The sequence below is a fragment of the Acipenser ruthenus genome, chromosome 23, assembly GCF_902713425.1.
Source record: "Acipenser ruthenus chromosome 23, fAciRut3.2 maternal haplotype, whole genome shotgun sequence".
NCBI lineage: Eukaryota > Metazoa > Chordata > Actinopteri > Acipenseriformes > Acipenseridae > Acipenser > Acipenser ruthenus.
This window is the reverse complement of record NC_081211.1, coordinates 3478353-3496541: the sequence shown is the minus strand read 5'-3', so window position 1 is coordinate 3496541 and position 18189 is coordinate 3478353. Positions and strand designations below refer to the sequence as shown.

Below are 18189 nucleotides of genomic sequence, written 5' to 3'. Positions count from 1 at the left end.
AATAAAAATAGCATTTTGAAAGCAAATCCTCATAAATTACGTGCTGAGTTGTGGGGCATGTGTTGTTTGTTCTATTTCGCATTTATTGCGTAAACAGGTTATCGTTAACTCTTTAAAATATTTATTTATTTATTTATTTATATTTGCAATATTGCATCCAGTTATTCTACATATAAATAGTGAACGTCTTGGTGAACTACATTTAGGGGCATCTCGATTTAAACATTTTGCCTACTTTTGGCTAACTATCTACTGAGGGATAAAAAAAAAAAAAAAAAAAGTTCCTGAGGTTAATTAAAAAAAAAAAAAAAAAAAAAAAAAAAATCTCCCCTCCACCTTTATTTTGGGTAACCACTGCACTTGGTTATTTAAAACGCTTGCTTAAGAATACATTTGAAGAGCTGATGATGATCTGAGTGGGGTAAAACAGGCACCCCCTGCACCACAAACCAGCATAGACTTTTATTTTTGGGGGGCGGGGGTTCTATATAAGGAGGGAAAGCTTAGAATGTGTTCCATTGGATCATCAGTCGCACTAGACCAGAGGATTAGCAGGATTTATTTATTGCCAGAGAAGCACACACTGCTCAACAGTGTGACATAGCAACTGCTGCTAGTTTGTACACACAGTGTAACCCTTCAGCAGAAAGCCTGTGTCTCTCTGACTCAATACATTTATTTTCTTATTCATAAAATCTTTGTATTTATTTTATATTATGTTCAAGTGCTGGAGTGTAAGGATTTAGGATTATCTTCAAAGCAAACTGTTACATAAGGTATAGTACTGTTGTATATTGTTATTATATACATGTGTAATTCTGTGCGTATATTATACTGTGTTATATCATTATACATTTTCTGATACTGTGTAAGTTGTAAAACAAAATTTAAATATGCTTTAACAAGGTAGGATTACAGATAATAAACAGTAACAAATGATTGATTGAAATAAAATATGAGTTAATTTGAGCTCATAAGAAACATTAAAAAATATATTTACATTGTTTGTATGTTATGTATTTTTGTTGATGGATGTGTTTGGATTGTTTTTTATAATGTTTTTTTTTTATTAAATAGTCTAGGATATTGTTCTTTTTTGTTTTGTTTTCTTGAATATGGAATATAGTCAATGAAATGAACTGTAAACAAAAAAAAAACGAGATAAATAATAATATCATCAGAACCTCATTTTAAATGCTGCAAAAGCTGTCTGTGCGTGGCAGGGTTTTTGAAACGGAACAGATGGCTAGTCTGTTTCTGACACCTATCCTGAAAAGGATTTCTTTTTTTTTCTTTTTTGATATTTCTCTAGGAGCAGAAATGAACCACAGGTGTATTAGTTGTGTCTAACTCAATCGAACCCCTGCATAGGAAACATGGTCTTCTTTTTACTGTTCTGGTCAATAATAGAAAGGACGTTCAGGGGGATAATCGGCCTCTGGAGATTTGTTTGGGTAGGTACAGTACTCTTAGACTCAAACTGAAAGAACCACAAAAATTAGCTATGTCTGTGATTCATCTATACAGACATTACAAAAAAGGCTAGTCTTGTATTATATAGTATATGTATAACGTTGAACAAGAATCTGACAGCAACAACTCTTGAGCAAGTCCTGAATACAGTTTGCTGTACTAATTCACATTGACGTGTATAGAACAGTGGTAGTACAAGGGCAGTGCCAAGGTTCTGTACTAAAAAACAAAATGACAATGGAGCAAGTACACAAGGATACAGTTTATAAAATATCTACTGTGGAGTTGTGTTGGCCCGCCCTCTTGCAATGACGACCAATCTATTAGTTATGCAAGTGATCTGCCCTTAAATTGTGGCTCCCAAGAAATAAACAAACCAGCCTCCCGCCTTCGCATGGTATACTCCTGTTATTCCTGCAGCAAGAGGAGGTTATTCAGAATATATTAAAGGTAAAGCTAGTGAGAAATGAGAAACTGGTTTAAAAGTTTAGTTTTTTTAATTGCACCCTGGTTTTGAAATGTGGGAAACATTTTTTTTAAAGCATAAAATAATATTGTAGGGTTTTTATTATATTAAATGATTTTTTTTTTTCTGTTCAAGATTACCGACAGTCTTAATTGAAAATGTTTTAAGCAGGCCTTTTTGTTACTATCAGTTGCCTGCATTAAGAGGCATAGAAGAGCTTTGTTAAAATAATTTAAGCAGATTAGGTATCTAACGGCAGATGCTTCCTGAACCCAATTTTTGCAGTAATCTGTTTTGTAATCTCACCAACAAGTGTGTGTGTGTAGTAAACAGGTCCTATGTTGTAAAGAAGCACAGTGATTAGAATGATAGGTATAATTTTAATCACGCATGCATTGTGCTTTTGAAAATGAAAAGTGTCTTGGTTTGTATGTCTTATAGAAATGTGCATCTTGGTATATCAACACTGTGAAGGACATTTTACAATATTTATATAAGGTAAAGAATAAAACTAGACTCTGTTGTGTATCGTTGTTTGTAGCTGAAACATGTATATAAAATGAAACCTGTGTTACACTGTTTTTGTTAAGTCTTCATCAATGTTGTGTTAGTGTATAGCTTGGCCCTGGGCAAATTTGCTGTTGTTGTGGTGATCGTCCTGGAAACCATAGACAAGAACTGCTATTGCTTAATCTTGAGCTAACACTGCTATCGTTCTGCCTTTCTTCCAGCTGAACCCAGTACCTGCATTAACAGCTCTTGCTTTAAGTAAATCAGAAGACCCAAGCAGTGCAATAGAGACAGTTACTGATTCACAGCCCCTGCTTGGAAAGTCAGCTTTTAAAGGTATACTGTATAAAGTTGGCAGCCATACTTTCGTTATAAGTCACATTTACTTCATAATGTGGATAACCAGTCTCTGTCAGGCATATGTAGCACACACTTTTGTGAAAATGCACCCCACCCCTGTCCACAATAATCACAATAACTGACCGATTATTTCTTTAGTAAAAAGTATCATAATCATGTTTCCTGACTGGCGGCCCATGGTGGCCTGCCAAACCAAGAGTATATAGTTGCAGAACGAAGGCTCCCACAGCGTAGCTCTTGCAGGGTAGTGCTTCGTGCGCAACTCGTAATTTGCATCGTGCTTCATTCACCCTCAACACCGCTCCCACGTGAAACAGGGTGTGGGAGGGGGAGAACATTGAACATAGCGATTACCCTTTGAAAATTAATTAGTAATCCACGGCCAATACCCCATGAACCTTAGGTTTAGGTTATTGTGTGTATTTAAAGTTATGGCCAACACCCCACAAACCTTAGGTTTAGGGTTAGGTTATTGTTATGAAATAAACTCAGTTTTAGTGCCTAAATTCATCACTCTTCTCATGTGGGCTGTAACATATAATGATGACGTCTGTTACGAGATGTGCACGCAGCACTACCCTGTGTGAGTGATGAAAAAACTTTTGCTTTGTTCTACCCCTTTATACCCAACAGGGGGAGCCAATAGCTCTTATATTATCAATGATCATGTTCTATTTATTTTCAGAGCTCTCAAAAAAGGTTGACTAATTTTAAAGATTGTACATTCATTAATTAACAAATACATGCGCACACAAATGAAATATCTTAATGAAAAATACAGCAAAACAAAAAGGTAAAAGATCCTTTATTCAAAACTTTGACTTGCTTTCAGGAAGATTGCCAAAATATGTTTTTATTATTTTCAGGTTGCAAAATATTTACCAGCACACTATGTTTTTCACTGGACATTAGACCTACGTTTAGAAAATATTGCAACTCAAGTAAACATGAAATATACAATCATGTGGAAGAAAGATTTTGATAATTTAATAGAAAACACAATACAGACTGGTATAGTAAACGCAGATAGGTTTGCATTAGCAGAAAACTGGATTTTATGGACAGTGTATTGCCCCACCTGTTGTTTGTTCTTTAATTAAAGCTGTGCATTTGCAGAGATAGAGTGTCTGAAGGAAGAGGAACCAAACTCGCACGACTGCAGTAATCTAGCCCGCAAGAGACTATTCAAAGCAGAGAGTGAAATTCAGCTTCTGAAATCTCAAATCACCAAAGAAAAGGTGTTATGGGAAGGCAGGTTTCAGGAGCTGCGGAGAAAACAGCGAGAGCTGAAGGAACAGGTATGACAGAGAATTTGTGAATTGCCCCCAGTTAAGCTGTGGAAACACATCACATTGGTGAAGAACCAAAATAACAATTGCTTCACATTGGCTCTTTTTAGTGTATGAATTTGTATATTCCAGTAATGTTAAAATCATTGTGTATGTCTGTATCTCAGCATTTCATATAAAAAAGGATGCATGAAGGGGTTAATTGTGGAACAATGTAGAACTATCGAAACTGCAGGTATGGTGGGCAGTGGATGGTTTGACTACAAGGAGGGTGTAGCATTAAGCTTAAGATTATGGTTAAATATAGTGTACAGTATTATACTGGCTACTGTATATGTGCTGACATTACCTGTCTGACACAGACTCTAGACGAACAGACACAGTCTCAAAATGTAAAAATTGTACCGGTAACAGCAACATAAGGTTATCAAATCCAAACTAATGGTGTGATTGAATATTAGTATAAGAATGACGTGCTATACCAGAGTACACAACACTGACATTCTGTCAGACTTGCACTGCAGCGCATGAAACCCTTTCAAAACGCTTTGTAATACTTCATTCCAACTTAATAATTGATCATTTCGTTTTCCAGGTAAATAAGGAGGTGGGAGGATTGGGGGTTGGACTGAAAAGCAGCTAACCTGCCTCTATTCACTGAGAATGCTTATAGTCAAGTCTGAGTGACAGTGTAAAGCTAATGTTAGTACTGTATTAGTAGTACGGAAGTTACACAGAAATGTTCATATTGCAATAACATTTACATCAAAGTATCTACCGACTCTAAAGCCATAGATTTTTTTGGTAAAATTCACATGCTTGTGTGGGATAAATTTTGAATTAAACTAACCGGGTGGTATTAAACAACCTAAATTAACTGTAAAACCTGGAAAATGGTGCTTAGGACTAAGAAAGGTAAAATGTACACAAACTTTTTGTTTTGGATTGGTAACTATTTTAGACTTGTTAAAAACGGTTTGTCTTCGTGCAAAGAAAGATCCAAGGTATGTTCCCTTGAATGTAACGCCTACTTAGACAATTGAGCATGTTATGCCTTGCAGCCTGCAACCAGCATCAACAGAGAGAGCCTTTATCTCATTAATCATTTGCGTAAATCGTCTGTTGTCGTTCTTTCAGCTCAGATCAGAAGTGCAGATGAGAACGGACAATCTTTCTAAGGAGGAAATGAATGACATTGGCTTTGACAGGTTTGCTGTGAATACTGCAGATAAAGATGAAGTGGATATGGCAACAGACGAAGGTAGTTCTTCAAGTAAGCACAACACATTGCAAATACTGCTTCCCTTTAACGCTGTATTAACACCTCTGCAAAAAGACATTGGCGGGATTTAGAGCTACCCTGTTTAAAAAAAAAAAAAAAAAAAAAAAAAAAACGCTTTGGTGCACCAAATGTGCTTTGAGATGTTAGACATGTTGTAGAGCTGTTTTGAGGTCGCAGGGTGCTTTAAAATGTTTAAAAAGTCACCAAAACGTGATGACTGAAACATACATGGATATACCAAGTGAATCCATACAAGAAGAATACATACAGTATTATAACTAACATTTCATACTTGTACCAAGTTGCTCTTTAAGTTAATGAAAATAGACCTCTACATCTAATAATTCACAAATTCTTAGCAAAATAACCAGGTAGCAAAAGTAGGTAGGTTGGTTAGAAAAGAGTTTTAGAACCATCTTAAAGGATAAATAAGCCCCTCTATACTTCTGACTCTTTTTAGGTGGGATGACAGTTCCATGTAAAAATGTAGACCTGGAATTGATGTCATTGAAAAGTGAGCTTTGCAGGAATCGGAACATTTCCATTGGCTCCCAGTCACAGAGAGACCTGCCTGAGAGCCAGCACTCGTTATCCCTGCCTCTGAAAAGTGCCAGCTCCAGACCCTCTTCCTCTTTGTCAATGACATCCAGGTTAGTTTTCTACATTGTAAAATATACACTGCCCTCAAGCATTGGAGAGTATGGAGACATAAAGTACCCAATAACAAGTATTCGGTCACTCTTAAAGAAGTGCTAACCAAGGATTTAAAATCCCATCCTTACTGGCTTTTCTTCTGTTGAAACTCCTTTGTTTTTTTTTACTTGCATTTTATAATTTACAATTTAATTTAAAAGTGGCTTTGGTTTCCTGGTTTAAAATCTGAAGGTAATGGTTTACAATAACAATAAGGCCTGAATAAAATAAATTACTCTTCAACAGAGTAAAAGTAGGAAAGAAAATAGTAGATCATTAAAACCTTGGGTAACAGCTCTTTAATTACTTGGAACCAGCTCAGCTAAAAACTACTCTCTGTCCATGGATATTCAGTTATAAAACCAGGAGGGGTCAAACAATATAGGTGTATTGAAGAGAGCTGTCTAACTATTAATGTAAAATGTTATAAAGTTTACCATGGTATTTTTGTACAGTAATTTTGCAGCTCTCCCAGGCTTTTGCCATGGTTATACTTTGCATTTACCATCATTTGCCATGGTTTACCATGCATCTCTGTGTACTTTACAGTGCTTGTGTATGAAATCCTTTGGCCTTAAAACATCAGTTAAAACACAGAAAACAAAACATTGACATTGAAATGCTTCAAATAAATCATCCAGCAGGTGTAACATTAGCCGTTTGTATTTCCTGTTACGAAAAATTGAGGTAAACTTAGCAAAGGGATAAATTGCTTGCAACGAACTGGTCGGTTGTCTAAGCAATTACCTAAAAAGGTACCAATAACAATATATTAGGCTTTTAGAGGCATTTAGTACTGCAAAAATAGACCTACAGTAATTGCACTGAGGCAGTATCCTATAATGTGTCTGAATCTAAACAGCATGCTCGGGAAAGCTCAGGGAAAATACCCTGCTGATTAAGTTCCTTATCATCCGGCCAAAACAAATACAGAGGGAGAGGCCAAGAGGAACAGGGAAGAGGATTTTTTTTTAATAATACATGTATTTACAAGTATTATTTAATTGCAAACTGATAGTTTGAAGCCCTGAGGATTCCTGCACTGTAAAAACATTTTGTTTTAGTTCACATGTAATGATGTTTGAAAATGTCTTTGCAATGTAAAAGTATTAATGCAATGGGCTGTAGAAACAAATAAGACAGCCAGGCTTTACATTACATTGATAATTTAAAAAAAACTGCAACTGTTACATATTATTGTGAGCGCAGGGCAGTGGCAAATCTGTGCTGTGTGCAGCGCTAGTTACCCTGCTAATTAAGAAATCTGCACGGGCTGGGAGAAACTCTGTACCAAGCAGCCCACTCCCCCAAGTGAAATAAAATGAACCCAGGTGATGAAATGCTTTACAGGCAGGTGAAAAACTACCCTCCTAATATCATAATGTGGAACTCTTGCCCTGATCCAAATCTATCACTGTATTTATCCTTTTCAATTCAGTTTATGACCATGACTTTTCTTTGCCATAAGAAGGCGCTAGGAACCCACGGAATACTGTGTCCGCACTGTCCTGGTGTTCAAACGTATGCAGCAGTACGATTCAGTACTGCACCGGGTGTCACAGGATAATCTGCAGTACTTTACCCATGCAGAAAAGGCATAAAAAGTGCTCATGATAATATCTGTTTGAGTTCCTGCAACGGCATACAATTTGCATATGATAGGCTTTCTGTCATGACAGGAAAGATGGAACATTAAGATAACAACATTGGTAACTGATACATAAAAAAAGAGTGTGTTCCTTTCTTCCCATATGGTACTGTTTAAGTATTGAGCTCTGAGTTAAGTTATTTATTACAAGTGTGTGTTTTGAAACTGGGACAAATGCTGTTACCTATTTCTTTTTGTTCTTTTTTTTTATTCTTATTCAGGTCAGACATGTTTTTGTCAAACCTGCTTAATACCATCTGTATAATTAAAGGCACACTATCCAAGGCAGCACTAGCTATATTATCAATCCCCTTCAAAGACAATGCCATAGATTATAAAAACAAGTGCCTGAGCATCAGAAGAGGTACCAGTACGGTAATCCATATTAAAGGGTCGATTAGCACTCCGTTTAAAAAGGTTTTCTCTCTTGCAGTTTAGGGTCGCCCAGAAGAAGCAGCAAACCTAACAGGGTGTTTGTTCCGCACTCCCACTTGGACCTGCGGATCGGGCACAGAGTGAGGGTCCTGCTGCCTTCGGGCAGGATCAACACCGGGATAGTGCGCTTCCTGGGATACCTCAATGGCATGCAGGACTTCTGCCTGGGGGTAGAGCTGGAGACTCCAGAGTATGGACAACACGATGGAGTGTATGAGGGGCAATGCTACTTTCACTGGTGGGTACCTAAATAAAAAAAAAGCATTATGTGTGGGTAGTGACTTAGTCCTCCACTCACGTATCAAAAATGACTTTATTGGTTAAAAAACATTTAAGAAAAACTACGCCTTTCGGCTTAGCATTATCTCCAGTCAAGTATTTTTTGATATGTGAGTTGCAGGGTTTCCTTTACTTTATTTTGATATTGTTATTAAGCCTATGCAGCACAGTTGACTTTTGTGATGCAGCATCAGTTCTTATCTGTAGTGAAATAGTCTGACCAAAATATTACTATAAAATGTATAAGAATACATGTTCAACCAATTTTAGGCACCTCTTTTAAGCATTAGCACCATTATCACTGCATCCATTTTCTTGTGTTGAAAATCTTTCGATTCTTTGCTGTTTGTTGTCTATCTAATCGATAACTGTATAGGTTTCAGTAATCACAAAAATGTGTCAATTATCTATTAGTGTGTCTATTGAGACTTTTTTTTATTTAACTGTAAAACAGAAGCAAAGAACCAAAAGAAAGGGGAAGCAGTGATAAAATTGATAGATAAGAAAGAAAAATGATTTTAAAACCTTTTAAAAGCACAATTATTTTATTATTATTATTATTTGTTTATTTAGCAGACGCCTTTATCCAAGGCGACTTACAGAGACTAGGGTGTGTGATTATAAAGTATAATTACTTGCTTTAAGAAGCTAAAAATAAGCATACAGGGTCACATACCATTATTAACTGCCAACATGTTGAAAGATGCAGTCCTTAAGGTGTGCTGATTCTGCCAAGAAATTTATGCAAATCTACTTTTATGAAGATTTATGGCCCCGCTATCCGCACTGATTCCCATAATCAAAATATGTATTGACTTATTAGCTTAAGAAATAGACAGAATAGCAGTAGACACTGTATGGACAATACCGTTCCTAAATTTCCAGTTCCAATTCTAAAGCGAGTCACTGTGTTTCAAAGTCATACCTGACAGTGAATGGCTAATGGATTAGTGTTGCAGTACTTTACTAATGCTAGGTTTCAGGACCTGAGTGCTCTTAAGAGTGGCTGAGTGGATTGCCAAATTAGGTTGCTGTGTTAGTTTATCATGCTGTTCCACATGGGCAGAATTTTGACATGAAAGGTTGCTTGTAAGCGACTTCAGTGTGTTGTATTATATTGAGTTTACAGCGTATGCACGCTTAGCCAACTTGCGGTCATTTTCAAACCTTCTTAGTATGATTAAGATGTATTTCAAAATGTTGGGGAAGCATATTAACGTTACACAGGCTTCAGTGCTCAAGCCTTCAGCTATGGGCTTTAGTGCATCATTCACAACACACATGATATGTTAGAAAGAAACAGGTTAGAAAAACCCTAAATATTAGGAACATATGAATGTAAAGGATTCCTTTAAGTAGGCACATGTCTTCACACTCCTCCTAGTCTATCACAACACATTCCAATTACCCCAAATCATTTTGGTTAATTTACTGTGATTCATTGTGTAATACAATGAGGGTGTTTATTGACTCTGGTAATAAAACATACAATTTAGAACCTTTTTATTAATGCCTTCTTGTTTTATATCTTAACAGCAAGCCTGGCCATGGAGTCTTTGTCAGCTTCAACAAACTTTTAATGGCTTGGGAGTAAAGCTATGTAAGCCTATCCAATATACTGTCAGACTGGATGCCTTTAGTGAAAATCAGAAATGATTTAGAAGTACAGACTGAAGTACGATGCTTCATTACGATCAGATTACTACCCGGATCATACTGTTTTGTTGGAATTATGGCAGGAGATGCATTCATCCTATTGGGGTTCGTAGAATGAAAAAAAGATAAACACACTTCAAGCAGGATTTCTTCAGATACAAAGTACATTGGTAAACAATTAATCTGAAATGAAAATGGAAGCATTGGAAGAACATTTAGACATGCACTAATATGGGACAACTACAGTGTCCCCACATGAAACTCAGATCACTGGTTATGGAGGTCAGCTTCAAAGACATGGACAGCCCAAGACTGGCCCAGACAGAAAACGTCACCTAACGGAATGTAGTTAGGGGTGGTACTTCCTGTATCCAAGACTGTACAATGACTGGCATTTACGAGGACCAGTGTAAAAAATGATGACACTTCATGGGCCATCCTGGAGAACACCGTTCTCTGCAGAATTCTGCCCTGAACTTCTCTGGTTTTTCGAAGTGATACTGAAGGAATAGTCATGTATCCCTTCAGTACAATGTAATCACCTTGCACGCCTGCAGACACACAGTCTTGCTCTCCCCATAGCTGCCCTTTGGCAGGGTTAGGGTGTTTTTTAATTTCTAACAGGGAAACTGCATCAGAAACAAACTTGCAAAAAAACGCAGAAGAGGAATGTCAATGAAAACAATATCTAAAAATAAATTAAAAAAAAAAAAAAACTAAAACAAATACTAAAATACAGCAATGGACACAAGTTACTGTCAGGTGCTTGGCTAGCAGATACTTCCGTATACAAGAAAATAAAAATGAAAGAAGTCCTTCATAAAGACAGAACTCCACTCACAAAAGGAGACAGCTTTGGCATTGTTAAGTGGTGAGTTTCTGGAATGGGTTAACACAGAATGATTCGCTCAATACAACAACGAGTCAGTTTAATACTAATGCTTTATTATAGTTATAGAGAACAGCCAGCAGTGCAAGAAACAGAATACAATTCTTACCCCCTTGGATAATTCAGGGAGCAGTCTTTCTTCAATAGTCCCTCTGAATCTAACAAGAGGTCTAACACTACTCTTATTTAGAGCATTTGTTTTTCAAACTCAGCTGCTACTTCCTTTCCATAACTTTCCTTTTGACCGCCTAAACCAGTTCTGCTGACTTACATGTACTAAGGACATATATTTACACTAGTACAATAGACTATACAAATACATATACCAATACAGCAACAACAAGGTACATTTTCACTCTTGCTTACACAGCGTTAGAACAACATAGATTTTGTCTCTCAACAGCATAATCAGTCTGAGGCATCTGGTACTAGTCTATGGATAGGTAACCATACTTGCCAACATTTGGATAGCTAACTAAATGTTCACACGTTCCATTGGCTCCCACATTATACTCTGAATCATACAATCAAATTGCAGCACCAGGGAGGAAACAATATGCTTTTCCAATATGACTGGATATGAAATATGTCGATAAACTGAGATCAAGTCATGTGCACACAATCTCACACACAATCCCTGCAAGGCAGTGCAGTGCACAAGGGTCAGCAGCCACTAAAGAAAGAGAAAGAAGAAACACTACGGCCGCGAAAGCGAACACCCTAGAGCTGTGAAGAATTTCTAAAGGACTGAATATTGGGATTTTCTTCCTAAGCATCGGGATGCAGGGCATTTTGCTTGAAAATCGGGACAGCCCCGACCATATGGGGACCATTGGCATGTATGTAAACCTATTACAGAAACTACTATAGCCCAGCTGGGACAATCAGAAGCATGCAGGCAAACACATGCTCAGGAACTGTGGAAGGATAATTACCAAGCAGTCAGTTTAAACTGTCAGAAATCCCAGCCAGCCATTTATTAGCCCCAAAGGTCATGAGTACCTTTAGGCATTGAGCACAGCTAAGTCTTGAGTCAAAGTTATGCATAGTCCTTGAGTTTTATGATAATTCTTTAAATTATAAATTACTAAATCAGTAAGGACTAACGTTATTGAAGCCCACACACCAATTAAAATGCGCTAATTCACTGCAAAGGAAATAGAGATAATGCAAACACACTGCATTTTGTTGTTATATTTTCTTTGGGAGATGTGAAAGTATGTTTCACACCTTTCTGACAATGGTCCAATATTTTATGGTTGCCATATTCTATTGCTTTACTTTTACATTTCCAAAGGTATAGTTTTGCTCTTCATCATAGAGTCTTCATTTTCTAAAGTACCTAGCTTGTCACCAATTATCTTTTTTGAATTCCCCCTCATTCTCTGTGACTAACTAGTAAATACCAAAGATGCTGGGTGCATCTCATTATAAAACCCATGGGTTGTAAGTCAGCAATCAAGAATCTAAAACCATTATCTGAGTTTATTCTGTTTTACCTTAGAAAAGTGGAGTCCAACATGTGCAACATCCTCTTTGCTTTAGAAATTTGGCGGTGAACTGAGCTAAAAACAGGTGTTAAAGCAAAATGCAGGTGAGATGCTTTACAATGGCTATGTGATCCCTGTGGGGATCGTTGCTATAGAAACAAAAGGAGGGGCTTCAAACAGGAGAGATAAGGTTTTTGCTTATCCTTTGTCCCAATGGGATTAGGTGACAAGGCCTTTCTGATTGCATGAAGATCCTAAATCCACGATGTGTGTGTCAGAGTCTTGGTTATGAAAGAGGTACACAAAATAGGCTTAAAAACTATCCTTAAAATAGTCCTTAAAGAGTTACAGAGCCCCCTGCAGTGTTTACAAGAAACACGTGACTTTACCTCTGCTCTATGCTGTGTTGTCCACATGGCAGACATTTTTTCAACCTATTTCCAGTTGTTTTGATATTTTTATTCATACATCCAATGTAAATCATCTAGGGAATTCCTTTTGTTTGTTTGTTTTTGTTTTACTTTATTCTAAAATGGCGAGTTCTCTCGAGTAAATGTTGAAAAATATATTGCCCAGGTGATTTATGACCTCATGATGTGTGAGTAAAAATGTCAACAGGGTTGACAATAGGGTTAAAAATATAATGGTGTGATATGGACCATGTGACACAGCAAAGGTAACGTAATGCCTATCTTGTAAACTTGCTTTTCTGTAACACTTTCAAGTTGGGTTATAATTCACATGGATAGGATGATCATTCACAAGGTATCTTTTGATTCCCTACTTCCAAGGAATCTTTGAAACTCGCCACCTACAACAGGGATCGATTCCCGAGCAAGCATAGAGACAATCCTTTTAATAAGTGTTTTCCAACATTACCTCATCCTAACCCCAGACCTAAGGCATTTCAAGGAGAAGTGTTAAAGAACAGCAGAACGGTGTACTTTTTTATTGCTCAAAATCACTGCACACAGACATGAACAAGTCCAAACATAAAATCATCTTTTCATCCTGAGCCTCATTTGAATATACACAGGTGTCGAGAACGTGCTCAGACAAGACCAGGGCTCCCAGACAAACATAGAGAGGTAGTGTTGTTGTAAATGGCAGTTTTTGTAAGCTCTTGAGTTAACATATAGAAGACGATCTTTCATGCTGAAACGTGTGTTGGTTGTGTTCAAGTTAAAGTATCACGTGGGGATAATATTGAAAGCAGTAGTCTGCATTGTATTAATATTATTATTTTTAATTTAATTTTTTTTAGAAAATGTACATAGGCAGCAACTACTCATTCAAAGAAGATGTCTGTTTAAGTGTTGAGAGATCAAGCATATTACTCAAATCTACTGAGAGAATCTCATTGTGGGATCTCCCTTGCATTTATTCAAATCCAGTGATATAATTTAAGTCCACAGATTTTTTAACCTTGAGGCATCCTCATTTGACCTAAAAACACACAATCAGATGTATAATTATGTTATCAATTTTACCCCGTTTTTTTTCTGCCCAATTTGCAATACCCAATTCGTATGTCACCTCAACGCTGCTACCAATTACCAATTACCAATCACCAATCAGGAGAGACCTCCATTCACGTGTTCCAGCCAATCAGCTCTTTTTACGTGCCAGGCCTAATCAAAGCAACTGAACCCAGGCGACCCAGCCCTGAACTTGTTGTGCATCTGACCAGTAGGGGTAACAGCAGAGCATTGAGGTGAAGCACAAAGGCAAGTACAAGATTAGGAACTCTGCACGACCAGGATTCAAATCAGCAAGATCTAATCGTATGACCCACCCTGCCCTCCAGGGCAATAGTGCCTTTACTGGATGAGTAACAATCGAATTGTGCTCTTATGATTAAAATGTAAGTAGAACTGGAGCCTATGATGGGAAGAGTGTTCCAGAGTCAAGGATTTTAATGAACTTGCATCGTAATATTGTCACCCTTTAATTTATAAAGCACACGTTTCATTGTTTAGATCATTGAGTGCAATGCTTACATCTTTGTCTTTGATGTTACTAAAAAAAAAATCCTGAAAAATGATTAGGAACAACTTTCTATGCAAATCAAAAACTGCATCTAAAGTATTAAACTGCTGAACTGTATATCGGTGTAGGAATTGTTTCCCTTATTTGCATATGACTACATTACAGAAACAAGGAAGTGATCAGAATAAAAACATACATCCTTCAAGATAGAGGGTAGCTGACTGTAATTATCAATGCCGGCTTTTTGCCAGCACTGCATAGTGTTTCATTCACCAGTATCTTTCTTCCTGGTACTAGTCCCTTGTATTCAAATTATCTATCTAACTATCTCTCATATTGCAACCAGCTTACCAGTATTAAATGCAACAATTTTGAATATTTTGTACTTTTCCGCAGGTTCTGTAACAATGTGTGAGAAAGATTTGTATAGCCAACTAGTCCTCAAGTCTTCAAACAAGAATACAAAAAAAACATATTCAGTATTTTATATTGTGTACTAAATATATATGTATATTGTTTAATATTGCAACTTTCGAAAATAACTAATAAATAATTTGTTTTATATTTTCTAAGACTTGAAACCAGCTGAGTACAGTTTATTCTGCAGGTTTCACAGGTATAATTTCCTTGTCAGGTGCCACATGTTATTAAGTTAAGTATGACTACTTAACTTAATATTTTCCTTAATGTAGAAAAAATAAAATAAATGCATTTTTTTTTCTGTTATGTCACCAACCCCTTTAAAGACTGGAAAGTGAATATTTCTATAAGAAAACTATATTTAAAAAAAATAGTATTCCAGATCTATTACCTCTTGTTAGGTTTGGTTATGTTTATATAACCATAATGTTTGGAATATAATTAACGCTCTCTGTATAACATGCACCCCTTAATTCTGGGAGCTATATTGAGCTATGTCCTGGTTGTATTTTCAATGATTTGGACAGGAAATATTTACAGTTTTTTAAACTTTCATCTAAGTGATGGATCAATGAAGTAATTTATTTCACAATATACATGAGCGCCTACTAGCATTGTAACGGTGTGTGTTATAAAAGGGTCCCCTTCTTTTATAGTTAACCTATTCAGGAAGTTGCCTAGGAGACAACACGTTAAAATGAAGGGGGCCTTTTTAACTACTGCACCCCAACAAAACCGTGAAACTTCATTGATCCGTCACCAATCCGATGAAAATGAACATTTAAAACTACTGTTGCATGAAACAACATTAATATATAGTACCACATGCAGGGTGTGCGTGCATGGAGTATTCTGTTTATATAACATGTACAATCTATCAATCCATTTAGGTAATTATTTTCTTATTACTTTTATGTACTAGGATTACATGCTTTAAATGTGCCCATTTTGAGACTGCATATTCCTAATAAAATACAAGGCTGTCAAGGGGCTTGCAACCATAGTACAGTAATTGTGCTCCAAGAAAAAAAAAAAAAAAAAAATCCCAGTAATCAAATATTTGAGTGTCTTTTATGACAGCTCATGGACCATATTTTAAATAACCAAACAGAAAATTAATATTTGTACATGATATACTGAGTGCACACCCATCTCGTTAAGTACATAGGTTAGTGCCTTACAATGGAAACAAAATAATTTTCTTTGGTTTAATGACTTTATTACTGCAATTATATTATTATCAAGGTCTTAGCAAAATGTGTCATTTGGATATTGACCATGCACGTTTTAGCTTATTCTAATACACACACTCCACACACACACACACAGGTAGAGGAGTGATCTTGACTTGTCTTATCAGTGCTTTTTAGATCTATGAAAAAGCTTTTCCAACACTAAAAATTAGTACATATGCAATATTATAATTATTATGAAAAATTATTATGAATGTTATTTTATTTGATCTACAGTGGAGCATGCTACATTACTCCTGTCTTATTTTTAGTAGTATAATAGATAAAAAAAAAAAGCAGCAGGAAGTGAATTGCAAAAAAAGAAGCATGTTTATATTGTGTAATAGCCACTTGTAAAAACCACTCCACCTATATTCGATATACATAAGTACAGTGTATGAAAATGAACATATCTGTCAACCTAAAGAAGCTGAATTCGGGCAATTGTTTTCCTTATATTAAGCTTAGCATCTGCTTAGCAACATGATACAATTAGGAAAAGTGCAGTTCACCCAGTCTGTGGGTTGAATGAATTTAAAGATTCCAAAATTAGATCCGGTAAGAAAATTTTTTGGAAAGTTTGTTTGAAATGCAAACAAGGCACTGTTTCCAGTATCCAGTATATAGAATCCCAACGTCAGATTATTAAAAACATGCTGCTGCATCACTGGGTGGAGTTGTGGAGTTGGTAGTTTAATAAAGGGTGCAGTGTTCACACAGAACAAAGGCAAGATAAAGATCATTATACTACACAGACTGTGTTGTTAAGAATCACTGCCTAGATAATTAAAATAAGGTCCAATAATAGTCGCTTTGACAAGTGTGGGGTTTTCTAAATATAGGTCAAATAAATTGTGAAAGATTGAGGGTGGTGAATTAGTGAACAGTTCTTATACTTTGAAGTGTAATCTCAATATAACTGTGAGTCAAGCAAATGTGTGAATTAATCTCTATGAAATTCTGTACTGAGAGCTAGGGGGTTACTGCTTAAGTTCACTTTTTCTTTCTGCAGCGTCTGAATGTCCTTTTCTACCTCTCTGTACTTGTTTTATAGTCTGAGGAGGTTGCCTTATGCCTGACATCGATATGGGTGAATGGTTGATGCTGTTTCCCTATCCAGTAAAAGCACTGCTGGCATCTATTGATTCCCGCAATCAGTTGATGTAAGGTTGTTTTCCCGTTAGCTTTCTGTCAATAAGTAGGATGAACATAGATTGATGCGTAAATTAAAGCTATTAGTGCAATGTTAATTTAATGTGCCTCTTTGAAGGCTCTGTCAATTACAAGGAACCTTATCATGCCGTGCTAAAAATAAAGGTTGTCGCTTTTTGTAATTAAGAAAACAAAATATTTTTTTCTGGTCACGTTTTTTCTATGCAATTAAAATGACATCCTCATATGAAAATGGCCTTAATGTTGACCTGGGATACTGAGAATTATTACAAAGTTTTACACATCAATTGAAAGTACTCTCTGATGGCTTTTTCAGAGTTTTGGATTATAGGTGTCTACATCAATGATGGTAAAAGGTGATGAAGCCTTTATCAGAATGTTACTTCGACAAATATCTTGTGTTTATGTTTATAGACGTGACTTGCTCAGTAATATACTGTATTTCCATTTATTGGTTTAGAGCAGTGTTTCCCAACCCCTGTCCTGGGGACCCACTGTGTCTGCTGGTTTGCATTCCAACTGGGCTCTCAATTACTTAACTAGACCCTTAATTGAACAGATACATAGCTTAATTAGACCTTTTTAATTGTTTTCAGCTCTTAAACAGTTGCAGAGTTGAAGTTACTTATAAAATGTTATAGCTAACTTGAAATATACAACTATTAAGAGCTGAAAACAATTAAAAAGTTCTCATTCAGCAAATTATCAATACAATTAAGGCTCTAGTTAAGTAATTGAGAGCTCAGTTGGAATGAAAACCAGCAGACACAGTGAGTCCTCAGACAGGTTTGGGAACCACTGGTTTAGAGGCTTAAAATTAATTCAAATGAAAAAGAGAGGAATGCCCGAGTACTGAAAATATGTAACCTGAAAAATGACAGTGTCAGTTGCAAGCTGGACAAAGT

At 36.3% G+C, this 18189-nt stretch overlaps 1 protein-coding gene across 4 annotated transcripts; it reads left to right on the top strand.

The window, feature by feature from the left end:
- The first annotated feature begins 546 nt into the window (after positions 1–546).
- On the top strand, positions 547–17994 carry LOC117413656 (centrosome-associated protein 350). 4 transcript variants are annotated; one of them, XM_058997482.1, is made up of 9 exons: positions 547–776; positions 1319–1454; positions 2381–2437; positions 2671–2785; positions 3926–4107; positions 5236–5371; positions 5841–6030; positions 8155–8394; positions 9972–17994. In XM_058997482.1, exons 2-9 carry the CDS (start codon positions 1377–1379, stop codon positions 10027–10029), a joined length of 1056 nt encoding a protein of 351 aa, XP_058853465.1. In that variant the 5' UTR covers positions 547–776; positions 1319–1376; the 3' UTR covers positions 10030–17994. The 4 variants fall into 4 exon arrangements, with proteins under 4 accessions (XP_058853465.1, XP_058853466.1, XP_058853464.1 ...); XM_058997483.1 differs by having other exon boundaries at positions 1313–1454; positions 5236–5359; XM_058997481.1 differs by having other exon boundaries at positions 1313–1454.
- The last annotated feature ends 195 nt before the right edge of the window (positions 17995–18189 follow it).

Excerpts from the sequence above, each read along its gene's own strand:
- LOC117413656 (XM_058997482.1), top strand. The coding sequence starts at position 1,377 with ATGGTCTTCTTTTTACTGTTCTGGTCAATAATAGAAAGGACGTTCAGG. Across the intron at positions 5,372-5,840 it reads AGACGAAGGTAGTTCTTCAA|GTGGGATGACAGTTCCATGT; the intron begins GTAAGCACAACA and ends GACTCTTTTTAG. Across the intron at positions 6,031-8,154 it reads TCTTTGTCAATGACATCCAG|TTTAGGGTCGCCCAGAAGAA; the intron begins GTTAGTTTTCTA and ends TCTCTCTTGCAG.